The sequence below is a fragment of the Grus americana genome, chromosome 1 (genome assembly GCF_028858705.1).
Source record: "Grus americana isolate bGruAme1 chromosome 1, bGruAme1.mat, whole genome shotgun sequence".
Lineage (NCBI taxonomy): Eukaryota > Metazoa > Chordata > Aves > Gruiformes > Gruidae > Grus > Grus americana.
This window is the reverse complement of record NC_072852.1, coordinates 204,354,838-204,369,211: the sequence shown is the minus strand read 5'-3', so window position 1 is coordinate 204,369,211 and position 14,374 is coordinate 204,354,838. Positions and strand designations below refer to the sequence as shown.

The 14,374-nt window shown below is 37.8% G+C and overlaps 1 protein-coding gene across 8 annotated transcripts in view; it reads left to right on the top strand.

Annotated features, from left to right (window-relative positions):
• The window catches only part of YAP1 (Yes1 associated transcriptional regulator), a 92,580-nt gene that overhangs the window by 59,438 nt on the left and 18,768 nt on the right, over positions 1-14,374 (top strand). For 2 of the 8 annotated variants that reach the window (XM_054831996.1, XM_054831961.1), the window contains 2 exons: positions 10,688-10,881; positions 12,385-12,432. In XM_054831996.1, coding sequence (XP_054687971.1) covers positions 10,688-10,881; positions 12,385-12,432 — 242 coding nt within the window. The remainder of the gene's footprint in view (positions 1-10,687; positions 10,882-12,384; positions 12,433-14,374) is intronic. The other 6 variants (XM_054832004.1, XM_054831969.1, XM_054832013.1 and 3 more) reach the window with 3 other exon arrangements.

The window sequence follows — 14,374 nt, the reverse complement described above, 5'->3', positions numbered from 1 at the left end:
GTTTGACAGAACTAACTCACTGAGCCTTGCATTTATTTATCATGTGGAGATCCTCAACAAATATGTGCTGTGACCCTAAATAGCATGTGAATGACTCAGAAGTTTACCTTTCTGTGCTTAATATAGGTTGAAAATCCTGCTGGGTTTTTTCCCTCTGAGGATTACCATACTCTTTTCTATCGCTGAGTTTAAATATAAGGGCTTAGTTTTCACTATTTTTTTACTACTGACACTTTCAGAAGCAATCCTAGGTGAATTCATTTTTGTAATGTTGAAACTTTTGATTATTACAGTGATACTAATGTTGATTGAAAATAAAGGAGAGGTTAATTTCTTCCTTGATATTGCCACTTTCACCAATCTGAAGAACCATTGAAAACAATAAAGCTGTTAAATGGTATGTGCAAACATACTCTTCTGTTCCAGTATTCAGAAACAGAAGGGTTGAAGAGTCTTTGCCCTTAACGCTTCTGAATTCCCAGCTTCCAGGGAGACAGCCCTTATGGCTCTGTATGTTCCTCATCAGATTGAAGCTTTGCATTCATCTTTCTTTTCCCTAGTTGGTGTGCCTATACCTCTTTTTAAGCAGTACTGGGAATTTTCCATTAATGTGGTTAGAAAAGAGAGAGGAAGGAGGATCAGTTTGAAGAAATTGTTTTAGGCAGACACACCTACTGACTTGGTAAGGGGAATTTGGGTATTGCGCTCATGCTTTTAAACAGAAAATAAAAGGATGCATTTAATATGGATTCTTTCTTGGAGTAGGCTTTTAAGACTAATGCATCAGATAGAAGTCCCTGTCAGAATACTGGCTGTGGAGTAGGCTAGGTCTAAAACCTGAGTGCTCCAAGTTGAAGATAAGACCTTTGTTCCAACACTCAGATCTAACTTCTTTGAAGTGGGTTTGAGGTCTTCAGCTACACCACTTAAATGGCAACAAAGTCTTGTTGTGGCTCAGATGTTGATCCTCCAAGTCTGTGTATTTGGCTTTAGAACAGTTTTGTGTTAGAATTTACAAACTTTAACATCTATGAAAGAACTAAGTATGAAAGGAAGGTCTTCTTATGCTAAGCACAGGCAATCATAAAAGATGACATGGGATCAAAGGAATGAGGATGGGGGGGTGTCCTTAGGCCTATGTCAGCAGTATTTTGTGTGTAGTGGAGCATCTGGTACAAACATGCTGTCCTACCTTCTCACTGCCCTTGCAGGCCTCGTAGTGTGAGGTTTCAAATTACTTCTTTTTATTTTTTTAGAAGGTTATTTATTTAAGGAAACTGGACTGTCAGGTTGAGCTTGTGTTTTGGACTGTTTTGTCTTCTGCTAGCTTCTGCTATTGTCCATTGGTCATTCTTCACAGATCCTTTTCTTAAGCCTTCCAAATAAGTTAATACATTTTCTTGATAGTCAAAGAACATCTGGGTAGGAAGCAGGTCAGCTATGCATTCTGAGTGGCTGAAGTAGAACATCTGCTTTTTCTATAAAATTAAATTTCTTAGAACCAGTTGAAGTTTGGAATCGTTCAACTTTATTGCTACAAGTTTCCAAGAATAGGCGAATAGGCTTTTGTATCAAATACCATTAAAGCAATTTTAACTGTTACTTAAGTTTGCAGATGATAGGACTTGTTTTCAAAATACAACTTAAAATAAGTACCTTTCTGGGGATACGTAATTTGTTAAATTTGAAGATGGGACAGTGAACTCGAAGTGGGAAAATACCAGAAACTGGCAGTTGATTTCTGTATCTCTGTTGGAAAATGTTAATCTTGTGTTTAAACAGTAGTACCCATTAGTCAGACAAGTCTGTCTGCAGGAATTTGAGTAAAACAAGATACTGTTTCAGTTTTCTTGTTATTTTATTCCAGACTTCAGTTTTATAGGTTTGTTACTAGTGATCATAGCAGTGTTACACACACCCGGTCTTTTTCCTTCTGTTCTTTCAAATGTTGGAGCTGCCATATGGGGTATGAAGCAAAAGATGTGACGTCAGATTGAAATCATTGCCACAATTTTATTTTTATCACTCCCACTTAGAGATTATGTTAAAGTTTTTTGAAGTTCTGTATGAATTTTGGATGAGGGGGAAGGTAAGGCCCCTCAGTGTATCAGTGTTTAATAGCTCTATGGAATGTGCCATAGGGGCTCTGTGTACAGTAGCTGCTTGAACTACACAAGTAGGAAAAGGAATAAAAGCGATGATAACAGTAGAAGTATAGAGAATGCACATCAGGACTTTCTGCTTCCTTTTTTTTGTAATGTAAGAACATTATACCTTTGAAACAATGAAAAGGGCTTGCTCAGAATTACTGAAGTAAAATGCACCTGTAGATTTCATTGAAACATGTATTTATCATTTCCATTTAAGAAAAAAACAAAACAACAACAACAAAAAAAACCCCAAAAACCAACCACACAACAAACTTGAAATGCACTTAAAAGCTTAAACTTCAGAGAATCTGCTAAGTTTTAAGTATTGTAAATTAAAAGGAAGTATTCCATAGTGTTGCTTTCTTATTCCTTACCTGCCTGGCACTTTGTTTAATATGTGTTTCTTCAAATTAGTTTGTAGGAGCCTTGCCAGAGGCAGATTTGTGGACAAGATAGAACTGGAACCCTAAACTGGAAAGCTTTTTTTTGGCCTTTGGTCAAAAAAACCCAGGCCTTATGTCTGGTCACAGTGGTGTTTCATATTTTTTAAGTTCCAGATCTGCCTTCCATTTTTGCACAAAAGAAGAGCATGAGCCACAGTTGGTTTTGATCTGCAAATTCAATGGCATATCCTCTTTACATTCTCTCTAAACCAAAGTGGATTTGGCTCATCTGAAAGGTCTGTTGGTATTAAGATTTTTCACTTCACCGTCTCTGTTTTTCCAGAAGAACAATTTCAGGAGATCTCTTAGGATGAGGAAGAAACTTCTGTATTTTAGTATGTGTGTCAGAGAATGTGTATGGATGGAGCAGCATCATTTTTCAGTGAACCAGTGACTTGTGTCAAATTGAGCTCGTTGCAAATCTGCAGAGGCAGATGAAATTTGACTGGTAAGCATCCCTTTGTAACAGGGGATGCTGCCCTTATGGTAGTGACAATAAATGCTTATTGGTTGTTCATCATCATATCAGAAAGTAAAGTCTTGTTTTTTTCAAAAGTAGGGTATATTTAGACCTCTTTACGGAACAGAATTCACTGAAGAAATCATTAACTCTGTCCACAAGTATTGTGTAAGGATGCAGTTATGTACTTTATGTAGAATATTTGTATACTAATAAAAAGGGGGGGAAAAAAACCCACTTCTGTTAGGAATTGTCAGGGCAGTAGGTTTATATAAGTTTATAGCTGGTTTGGGTTTGGTTTTGTTTTCAGAATAATTTAATCCTGTTTGAGAAAGGAGATTTATTGGTAATGGTGTCTTTATGCCAGTAAAAATAATGTGTACTTCCAGTGTTGTGCTAGAACAGCTGTGACAGTGAAAGAAAACTGCACTCCTAATAGGGCCATTTTTCCACCATATCCTCCTAACACCACAGTTTGCATGTCTCTGTTAATGAGCATAGTACATTAGAAATTGAAGGTGCATCATTTTTAACACATCATTCATTATCTGTAATCTAAATATGTATACAAACAATAATTATATCCTCTATATCTAATCATATATAATCTAAAATTCAAAGAAGCGTCAGCTTTTTTCCTCCTTGAACTCAATCATGTTGAAACACGATTTCAGTTTCTTATATAGAGAAAACAATTTTGCTCTGTTTCTTGATAGTATACTGTTGATTTTTATTTTGTTTTAATTGCAGTAGCTTTTACTGGATCTTGTAATTCCTGTTTAATCATTTCTGATGGGCTTGTGACAGACTAAAAAAAAAAAAAGCAGATGTGCGCATACATATATATAGACAGGGTTTTTTCCCCTCACACAAACTGAAGGAAGCCTGTGTTTAAAAAAAAAAAAAAAGCTTTTGTATTATTTTATAAGAAATTGTACACAAGTTTGTGTTTTGGCCTAATTAACCCAGGAAGTATTATGTAGTGATTAAGCAGTGAAACTGTTTGCAGCTAATACCCTTATGTAGACTCTTTGCTGATTAAACTTTAGTCTAAAATGCAGACTAGCTTTGATTAAATATATTTTGCCAGACATTTGGTGGACAGACATGGGATCTTGATGAGCCCAGGGTCCTGCATTTTCTGTAGTCTTCAGTGTATCATATATACACTTTGAGCTTAGATAATGTTAGTTGAGGTTTCTTCTCATAATCTGTCCTATGCAGTGTGTCCTACATAGTTCTCCAGTAGTACTAACACTTATACTGTCTGTTCCATTCTGTATGAAGATTTAAAAATAAAGTTAAATATTTTAAAAATGATTTAGACTTCCAAAATTGAAATAAATTTCTTTTTAAAGAATGGAAAACGTTTTGGTTTATATGCATGCACTGAGCAGAAGTTTCTTATAGCTATTTATGGTACTGCTGAATCTCATTTATATGTGCTTTTCTGGCTGGCCAGAATATTTCCGTTTTCTGAAACTGGCATACATTGAGTGAAAGCCCTTTATAAATATTGCTGCTGACTTCTATGGGGAACAAAGTTAGATCCATGAACAACTGCAACAGCATTTTAATCCACTTTAGTTTCCAGTGTGTTAAAAGAGTCTGTCCATGGATGCTATAAAGTCTTAGTGGTGGTCAATCAATCCAGCCTTTGCACCTCTGCATTTCAGGATACAGAAACCCTTTTAAAAACAACGGCAGCTTTATCAAAGAAAACAAATAACTGTTTAAATTAATTTATATTGTTTTAATCAGCAGGTGCCGTAGTGATAGAAGAGCAAAAAGAAAAATATTGGTTTCACTTGAATACAAATAATTGATAAATGCAGACTAATCGATCGGTAGTTTGGACATGCTTCTGTAACAGATAATATTTTCATTGGATATATCTTGTTTTAACCATGAGTTCAGCTCGGGGTGTGTGAATATTTCGAAGACACTAAGATTTGTTTGTACGCTTAAAACAGAAAAATGAGCCCAGAGGACAGTCTGTTTCAGGTTTCTCCCTTCCTCTAAGCTCCAGGATTCTCAGATTAATTGGAGATTGAAAACACTGGAATATTTTATTGTGCTAATTTTTAGGTTGTTTTATAACAACAGCATTATGAAACTGCAACTGGGATTTCCTTAAAGTAATATAGCAATGGATTATAAAGAATACAGTCCAGAAACATGACTTGTATCCTGATGAAACAACAAATTGTTGTACCAAGTCTCTTTAAAAAAGCCACTTGGAACAAGTTTTTATTACTTCCGAGACTCATTCTTTCAAATCCTGCTGGTAATTTTTTTTTTTTCTTGACAGCTCTTTTCAATTTAATCAAAGAGGATTTTTGCCTTTGTTGCAGTGCTGCAAACTAGCACCATTCAAAAACCTGGCCATAGCCAAAAGTGATGCACAAAAACTGTCTAGTTTCCAAATGAAGCTGGAGGGGACAAATACTCTTTTTCAGTTGCCTCAATAAAAACATCGATCCTTATTATTAAGAACAGTAAGTTATAGTATGCTTAGATGCTGAGCTTTGTTGTTGGTTTTTTGGTCAAATAAATAGCACTTTAAAATAGTTTTAGTTTTGAAGGGTGAAATGATAAATACAAAAGAAAAAACATCAAACATTGAGCTGTGTCTATTAATCATTAAGGGTACTCTACAGCAAGTTTTGCATGTAATTCTGCATAGGGGAAAGGTACTGTGTTACTGCAAACTGTCAGTGCCCTGGGAGGTGTGATTTAAATTGGCATAGGATCTTGGGAGAGAATTAGCCTTTTATGTTTGAGTTGTTAACAATCTGCTGGCCTTTTCTCTCTAGCACCAATGACTGGTAATTGTTTCTCTCTCTTGGTTTGTGGGGTGGGTTTTTTGTTGTTTGGTTTTTTTCATTAAGGATGTAGACAGCAGCTTAAACTTTTTTTTTCCCCAGTAACTGTCAAGTGTTATCTGCTACAGTACAGAACAGGCATTTTGCTGTTGAGTTTGGACAGTAGAACATTTACTGTGTACGATTGGAAGACCACTAATTCTCTGTTCTCAAAAGCATATTGCAGCTATTACAATTGACTGTACTCTGCAGATTGTGAAGCTAAGCCATATTATAGGAGGGCAAGATCTTTTTTTATTGTCTTAAGTTGCCCGTGTTTTTTAACTTGTCTGCCCCTCCTCCTCCTCCCTCAAATCCCCCTCTTCTAGAAACAAAGACTTGTTTGTTCCTGCTCTGCCTGTGAGGTCTTTGCAGCCTCTGCTGTGTGGGTGCAGAGCCCCTTATTTAAATGCTTTCCATACCCATGGAAGGTAAGGAACAGGATGCATCAGAAAACTGATAAGTCCTAACTCTAATAGATAAATGAAACTCTTTGAATTCAAAGTACTTAAAAAGAGCTGTGCATGTCAGGATCATCACAAGCCCATGAGGTGTGGGGAAAAAAAAAACCTGCTTATCTGAGATCACATTGATAAGCATATTCTTTAGAGTGCAGATTTCTGCAGTCATGTCTTCAGTAAGTAGTGGAGAATTGAGAATTTTAAAAAAAAAAACAACTAACAAACCCCACAAAACCACCCAAAACCAAACCAAAAAAAAAACCAAACCAACAACAAAAAAAACTTTAAAACTTTCTGTTTTTTCCTGTCACTTGAAACAAGATGTGGTTTTTCTCTTTTCATTAAATATTGTGTTGGAAATTATAGAAAACAAGACCTAGGGAATGAATACTTGTATGGTGCATGCAGGAAAAACAAATTCATAACATGTTGAAGGGATGTTAGTGATATTGCACTAAGGTGTTTAAGGTTACAACCTGTTAAATTTTTATGAGGTTATCTGTAATACAACTTGGCTGTGAACTGCATGAGGCAGGGACTCCGAAACCATGATGGTATAATTGGAGAGTAGACCATAAAGCTGGCAATTTTAACCTAAAGAAAACTGACATTCTTCAGCTTTAGGTACTTGATTTTTACAAGGTAGAGAGTTTGCTTTTAACTTTGATGTGCTGCTTTCAGGTGATTGTAATTTTCTAACATTTGTCCCTCTTTACTTTCCACTGTAATTGACCTTCCATCTTGTTTAATAGCAGGGTTTGAAATCCTGGAACTTCTGAAGGGTAGTACAGACCTCTGTTTGAGTTGCAGAATTAGCTAACAGCAGGAGAAGGCTGCTGTTTTCCTTTCTCCCCTACTAACCCTACTATTCACTGTCTGCTTTCAAGGTGAAAGAGGGTAAGGTATAAAAAGCAAAAGGCATAATTCTGGTTTCAGACTTAATATGATTCTGGGTAAAAAGAGAGAAAGGAGGAGAGAGATTCTCCACTCCAGCAATGTCATGTCCAGCTTATCTAGAGCTGCTCAGTGGGTTGCCTTTCTTTGCATTACTTGCTCTAGCTTCAACTTTGCCCTAATTTGATAAATGTAGGTAGTCTAATTGCTCTCAATGCTCTGGCAGAGATTGCCCAGTGGAGGGGCTGGAGCTTGTAATTACAGTTCACTGCTCACATCCTTGCAGGATAGTTGTTAGTGTTCTTGAAACATTTGCTTAACAGTTTCTTGTGTCTTGGGGAATATAAACCTTCTGTGTTTGTTCACCAGAGGAACAAGTTGTCCTGTCTCTTCCTGTTGCTGGCTTAGGGACCACAGCTCACATCGCAAAGCTGTTTGATTGGCTCATTCTGATCATCTTACAGAATCATAGAATGGCCTGGGTTGGAAGGGACCTCAAAGATCATCTAGTTCCAACCCCCTGCCGTGGGCAGGGACATCCTCCACTAGACCAGGTTGCCCAAAAGCCCCATCCAACCTGGCCTTGAACACTTCCAGGGATGGGGCATCTACAACTTCTCTGGGCAACCTGTTCCAGTCTCACCACCCTCATAGTAATGAATTTCTTCCTAATATCTAACCTAAATCTACCCTCCAGCTTAGGGCCATCACCCCTTGTGCTATCACTCCATGCCCTTGTAAACAGTCCCTCTCCATCTTTCCTGTAGGCTCCTTTAGGTACTGGTACTCCTATAAGGTCTCCCCAGAGCCTTCTCTTCTCCAGGCTGAACAACCCCAACTCTCTCAGCCTGTCCTCATAGGAGAGGTGCTGCAGCCCTCTGATCAGCTTCGTGGCCCTCCTCTGGACTCTCTCCAACAGCTCCATGTCTTTCTTGTACTGGGGACCCTAGAGCTGGACACAGTACTCCAGGTGGGGTCTCTTGAGAGCAGAGAGTAGAGGGGCAGAATCACCTCCTTCGACCTGCTGGTCACACTTCTTTTGATGCAGCCCAGGACATGGTTGGCTTTCTGGGCTACAAGCGCACACTGCTGGGTCATATTGAGCTTCCTGTCCTCCAGCACCCCTAAGGCCTTCTCTTCAGGGCTGCTCTCAAGCCATTCTCTGCCCAACCTGTGGTTGTGCGTGGGATTGCCCTGACCCATGTGCAGGACCTTGCACCTGGCCTTGTTGAACTTCATGTGGTTCACGCAGGCCCACCTCTCAAGCCTGTCAAGGTCCCTCCGGATGGCATCCGTTCCCTCCAGCATGTCAAGTGCACAACACAGCTTAATGTTGTTGGCAAACTTGCTGAGGGTGCACTTGATCCCGCCGTCCATGTCACCAACAAAGATGTTAAATAGTGCCGGTCTCAATACCGACCCTTGAGGAACCTTCTTCCTGAAATTTGGTTTTGAAGGTGAAGTGGTGCTGAATCATAAGATGAACTGCTTGATTTTAAGCTTTAATCCACAGGAACATGATCTTCCCGCTATTTTTTTCCCCTCTGGGTCAGGATGGGACTTTCAGGTTGGAGTTGAACCTTCAGCCCTTTGCATTCACTCTGTTTCTACTTGGTATTGGGATTCAGTTTCTATTTCTACCTCAGCTGTTCACTTACCTTTACAGGAAGTTTTATCTTATTCGTGATCATTTGTGTGAATCTCTCATAAGTAACTACATAAAAGATGATTTCAGATTACTTCAAGCTATTTGATACTTCCTTTTATTTCACCTTGACTCATGAAAATGTGACCCACATGTCCATTAGACTATTTTCTCCATGCTGGACCTATGAAGTAGTTGAAACGGTAGTCTAGAGAGTTGAGTCTGTAAATGTTTTTGACTTCTTTATTTCTCTTCTGTTCTCACTCCAGTCAGCATATGGCGTTTCTTCTTCATATGTTACCTCTCAATGGAAAGATTTGCTGCAGCAAGGGGAAAAGGGAGCAAGGCTGTGAAGCAACAGCCATTTTTACTGCTATTAGGAGATAAATATATTTAGGCTTTCTTGGAACAGAACTGTACCTTATTGTCGAATACTCAGAAGACAGTGGAGACTGAAGGGCTTTTCAGAGAAAAGATGATACAGATTCTTTATGGGATATTTCTCCTTTCTTATGATAGTTGGAAGTGTTAGTATTCCAGGAATCCTCTATACATGATGAAAACATTAATTCAAACTAATACAACAGATGGTTTTCTTTGCACCAAAACAGCTTGTCATCCTAAAAAAAGCTTACTTTTTTTTTTTCTTCCTTCTTAGTTCCCATAAACTGTAATCCTCATTCCCAGGAAAAAAAAAACAAACCTACCACTCTCCCATCACTGCATCGGCACATGCGTTCTGCAGCATATTGTGAACGTTAACAGTTTCAGGTTGTTCCAGACAAGATGGAGAGCTAATTCCAAAACTGAAAGCCCCTGAAAAATAGTGCCCTTGTAATTCAGCCTTTCCCAGTCCTCTGTTCCGCTATGGGAACTCCAGTGCCTCTGTTGACTTCAACCATAACTAGTCTCGTGGTGGGGAGGAAATCAGGCTTGTCAAGTAGATGCATCCCAGTCATGCATTATTTAATAAAATAAAATTGTCTTGAGTCTTGTTTTTATGGGGGAAGGGAAGATGGGTTCTCATTATGCATTAGGCATACAAGATGGCATTTTTTCTTCTCCACACCCCAGAAAAGATGCATCACATACTTCTGTGGGGTAAAATAAAAGAAAACGAAGCACTAGCAAAATGTTTCCTATATTGATGGCAGTATTTTTGGCTGTATAATTAATCTGCCATCCCTAATTATGCATGTTTTGCATATCCAGATGCCCTAAATGGAGTCTGTAACACTCAAAACTTGATGTGACAAGGACGTGAATGATTGTTGCATGACCTGCACCACAGTGGGAAGAATGGTAGCCTTTAACCACACATAGTTTATTATGTGAGATGATGTGTTTTGTTATTTTATATGTTCTTGACTTCAGTGATTCTAAGAGTACACATGAATAAGAAAAATGATTTTGTATTATTTGGGTCTAAATTGAGAATATTTTATTAGGAAGAAGAGCGAGAGATCCTTCTAATTAAACTTTAAATATTTTACTGCTCTTTTGAATTTTTCACCAACTTACACATTTAACTGTTTTCAGAAGCTTTTAGAACAAGTATGCACTCTTAGACATGAGACTCGCATTGATTTCACAAGAGTAATACAGTAAGCAAACATTTCATGCTCTGAACGTCAGTATAGCTGCATGTTTTGTACTGTCATGGCTTGCAATTTTGTAAGGTTTTTAGTATATGCCTTCTAAGGATAATACTTTCTTTGCATGTATTTGTTTGAGTTTCATTTTTAAATGTTTATTGTTTTGGTTCCTTAGCCATGAATCAGCGAATCAGCCAAAGTGCTCCAGTGAAACAGCCACCCCCTCTGGCTCCTCAGAGTCCCCAAGGTGGTGTGATGGGTGGGAGTAGCTCCAATCAGCAACAGCAGATGAGACTTCAGCAGCTACAGATGGAGAAGGAAAGGCTGAGACTGAAGCATCAAGAACTGCTTCGGCAGGTGAGGCCACAGGTTAGACACCTACTTCCACTATTTCTTTTGTATGTTACGTTTTGGTTTTGCTAAGTTGTTGTTTCAGTGAGTCTTAGACTGGCGACTGTACAGAAAGCTTTGAGATCTAACAAGGTCTGAATTCATTCTGTTACTGATACCAGCTTGGTAGTGAAAGCATCTGACTTATCAGACTGAAGGATTTTGTTTTCCTCCCTCATTCCTCTCCCTAATAAAACTCTGAGAACAGGCTTCTTTACTATTAGGGTGACATCATGCACTGCTGATCTGATTGGATATTCCTCTTGAGAATATATTTCATGTTCATTGAGTTCTGAGTCATGCAAAAAGACAAAGAGTTGGTTCCCACAGCTGCTTTAGTTCTCCCTTTTAAGTGGAGGAAAGTCTTTCACTTTTAGAACCTGTCACAGTCTGTAGGATTTCAAAGTACTTTTAAAGTTTATATAAGATTCATTGAGGACACACAGTGTTGCTAAAATCTTATCCGTTAACCAGTGGAGTGGAGCATGGAACAACTAAATCACTTATGCTGCATTTTGAACCTGTGTTTTTCTTATGCCGAAGAATTTCAAACTTCCTAATTAGGCTGCAAGCTATTCCTTTCAGTATTTTTCTACTCTATGAATATACCTGTAGCAAATGTTAAAGTGTAGGACCGGACATTGGAATCTCTGGATTTTGAATTCGGGCTTCACTTCCTTTTAACTTTAAGCCTTCTGCTTTGATTTTTCCATCTGAATATTTTAAGAGTTACTACCATCTGTGCTAGATACTTAGGCTATTATTTGGTTTTTTGACACTGCCAGAGAAAGCACTAATTGTTTCTTTGAAGAAAACCTAAAATCTTACCCTGTTCCCTTTTCACTTTGGGTGATGGGCCTTGTATCAAGAGAGGATAATACCTTAATGTCCTCAAAGACAGCTTTTCTCTTTCTTCATCACCTGCAGTATTCTGTCCTGGAATCTGACTCCCATTGTCCCCTTTTAGTCAAGGCCTATTTTATAGGAATCTTCAGCATCTCTTGGTGTGTAAAATGGGTCATCTTTACAGCTGTTACTTTTTCTAGTACTCTAGGTAAGAATACATTGCAAAGGTGGCATCAGGACTTTCTCTCCGCTTAAGCACCTGGGCTTCTGCTGTTCCTGCTTTGCTATTAATCCACCAACAAACATTTTACCCTGTGCTAGCATGCTTCTAGGTAGGCCTTCTAATTGTCTTCTTGCCTCAGTTGTCATTGAGAACTAACTTTGGACCAGGTGACAGCCAGTTCCCTTCTCGTTGTTCTCCCTGGTCATTAAGCTTATCTGTCAAATATGCATCCTTGGTAAATCTGTGAGTTTTGTTTCACTGTGTCATGATTTTCATAGTTTCTTAACTCCCTTATTCTGTCTCATCTGGCCTGTCTTGGGGGCTCAATACTACAAGATGGTGTTGATAAGACAGCCTGCATAGGCAAACCATGCAGCTAAAGTAATTTTTATCCATCTTATTTTTACTCTTAGGCATTGCGGAATATCAATCCCAGCACAGCAAATTCTCCAAAACATCAGGTAGGCTCTTAACTGATGTTTCAGCATAATTAGAAAGATGAAAGCATTAAATTAGGCTAGCAGAGGAACTTTTTGCTTCATGAAGGCATTCTAAAAAAGAAAAACAAACAAAAAAACCCCAAGCTCTGCCACACACATTTTTGAACCACTTCTCTGGTCACAACCCTAACATTGTTTTTAAGAATGCTGCATTACCACAATTTTTTATCAATATTTAAAAGCAAACGAGGAATTCATTGCACATTTTTCTGCACTGAAAACAACCTTCTTGTTTAGCATTCTTGAGGATACTGCCGTTTCAGTCCTGATGTCATCAAGATGTGTATTTAAAGCAAACCTCTCGTTATGTCTAAGGTAGTAGTTTGTGACTTAAGTACTGTTCATATGAATGTTCTTACCAGTTTGTTGAAACAGATATAATCTTAAAGAAGGATATCTATAATCAGTTAATAAAAAGTCACTTGAAATACTTATGATTTTTAAGCATGTACAGTGTAACAGAATCATTTAATAGATTAGACTAACAAAATAATTGCTATGGGGATATAATATGTAATTATTCCATTTTAACATTTAACGGGTTCCTGCACAAATACATTTTCTGTATAGGAAACAATTCTGAGAAGCCTCCTAAGCTCAGACCAAAAGAATTGGTCAAAATATGAAGCATTAATGAACAGTTTAATGCAGACTTTTTAGGCTCTTAGGAAGTCAAATATGGAATGAATCTCTGAAAGGGTGGATTTATGGATATATTCAGAGAGCTTCTTGCTTGCTATTGCTAACAGTATTCTTAATCTACTGGTTCTTAGGACAATATTTATATTTGTTTGTATTGTACTTTGTTTTTCTAAGAAAACTATTGCACTACGCAGTAAAAACAGAACAAAAGACAGTATCCTGTGTTTGTAAGCTGTGAGTACTGGTATACTATTGCATTCTGAAGAGTACCACAAAATTTGTACATTACTAGTTCTCCTGAGATAATCATCTTCAAAATAGAAACCTCAGACCTTAGAAACAGCACTGATACACTGGAAAAAATACTTTCTTGTTTGGCAATATCAGTGCAGCTCTAAAACTGAAGCAATTTAATTGAGATGTAATAATTTGATTCATTTACAGAGCATTAACCACATAATGATCTCATTGATCAATATTAGATCCTATTATGAAGGAGGAGAAAAAAATTCCTTAAGAATTGCTGTATACAAGCAGTAAACAGAGAAGCACACTCCTCCACACCAGTTTGAAACACCTTATCTTCTGCCACAATTAGGTCATTCAGAAAGGATGTTTTTCTTACTGAATGCCAAAAGCGTATTCTGTGTTTTCTTGTATGTCCGAAGCCCTGTCATACAATTGTTCACTGTTCCACAGTAACTTCTTCCTGTTGCCAGTTCAGAAGTAACCAGCAAATAGAGAACTTTGGGATCAGTTTCATATTTAATAAGATCAGATTTGTGGAACTTCTTGAAATTCTGGCTTAAAATACTAAAAAGCTGCAAAAACTCAGAGACCTTATTGTTAATTCATTAAATGTATATGTAGTGGTCACTGTGCTTTGAGATCGGAACTGATGAAAGGATTTATGTAAAAATCAAGATTCTAGTTACATTTAAACTGGTTTCATACCAGGCTCACCTGTGTACTCACCTGCCTGGGATCAGTTTTATTAGTCTGCACTTGCTAATGAGTCATGCTGTGTTTGAGTGATCTGGTGGATAGAAAAGTGCACGATCACGTCAACTTAAAAGTTCTCAAGTACTAGATTATTCATGTTATATCATCTAACTGTATTTTCTGTGTTTTCGTGTGTCACTTCAAAAATGTAGTGAGCAACCACATGTGGAAGAAGGTACTTAGAAAACTGCTTCTGGAAATTGTTCTCTAAATGCATCTTGAGGCCTTGTACTACAGAGGCAAACGTTGTCTGTCTTCT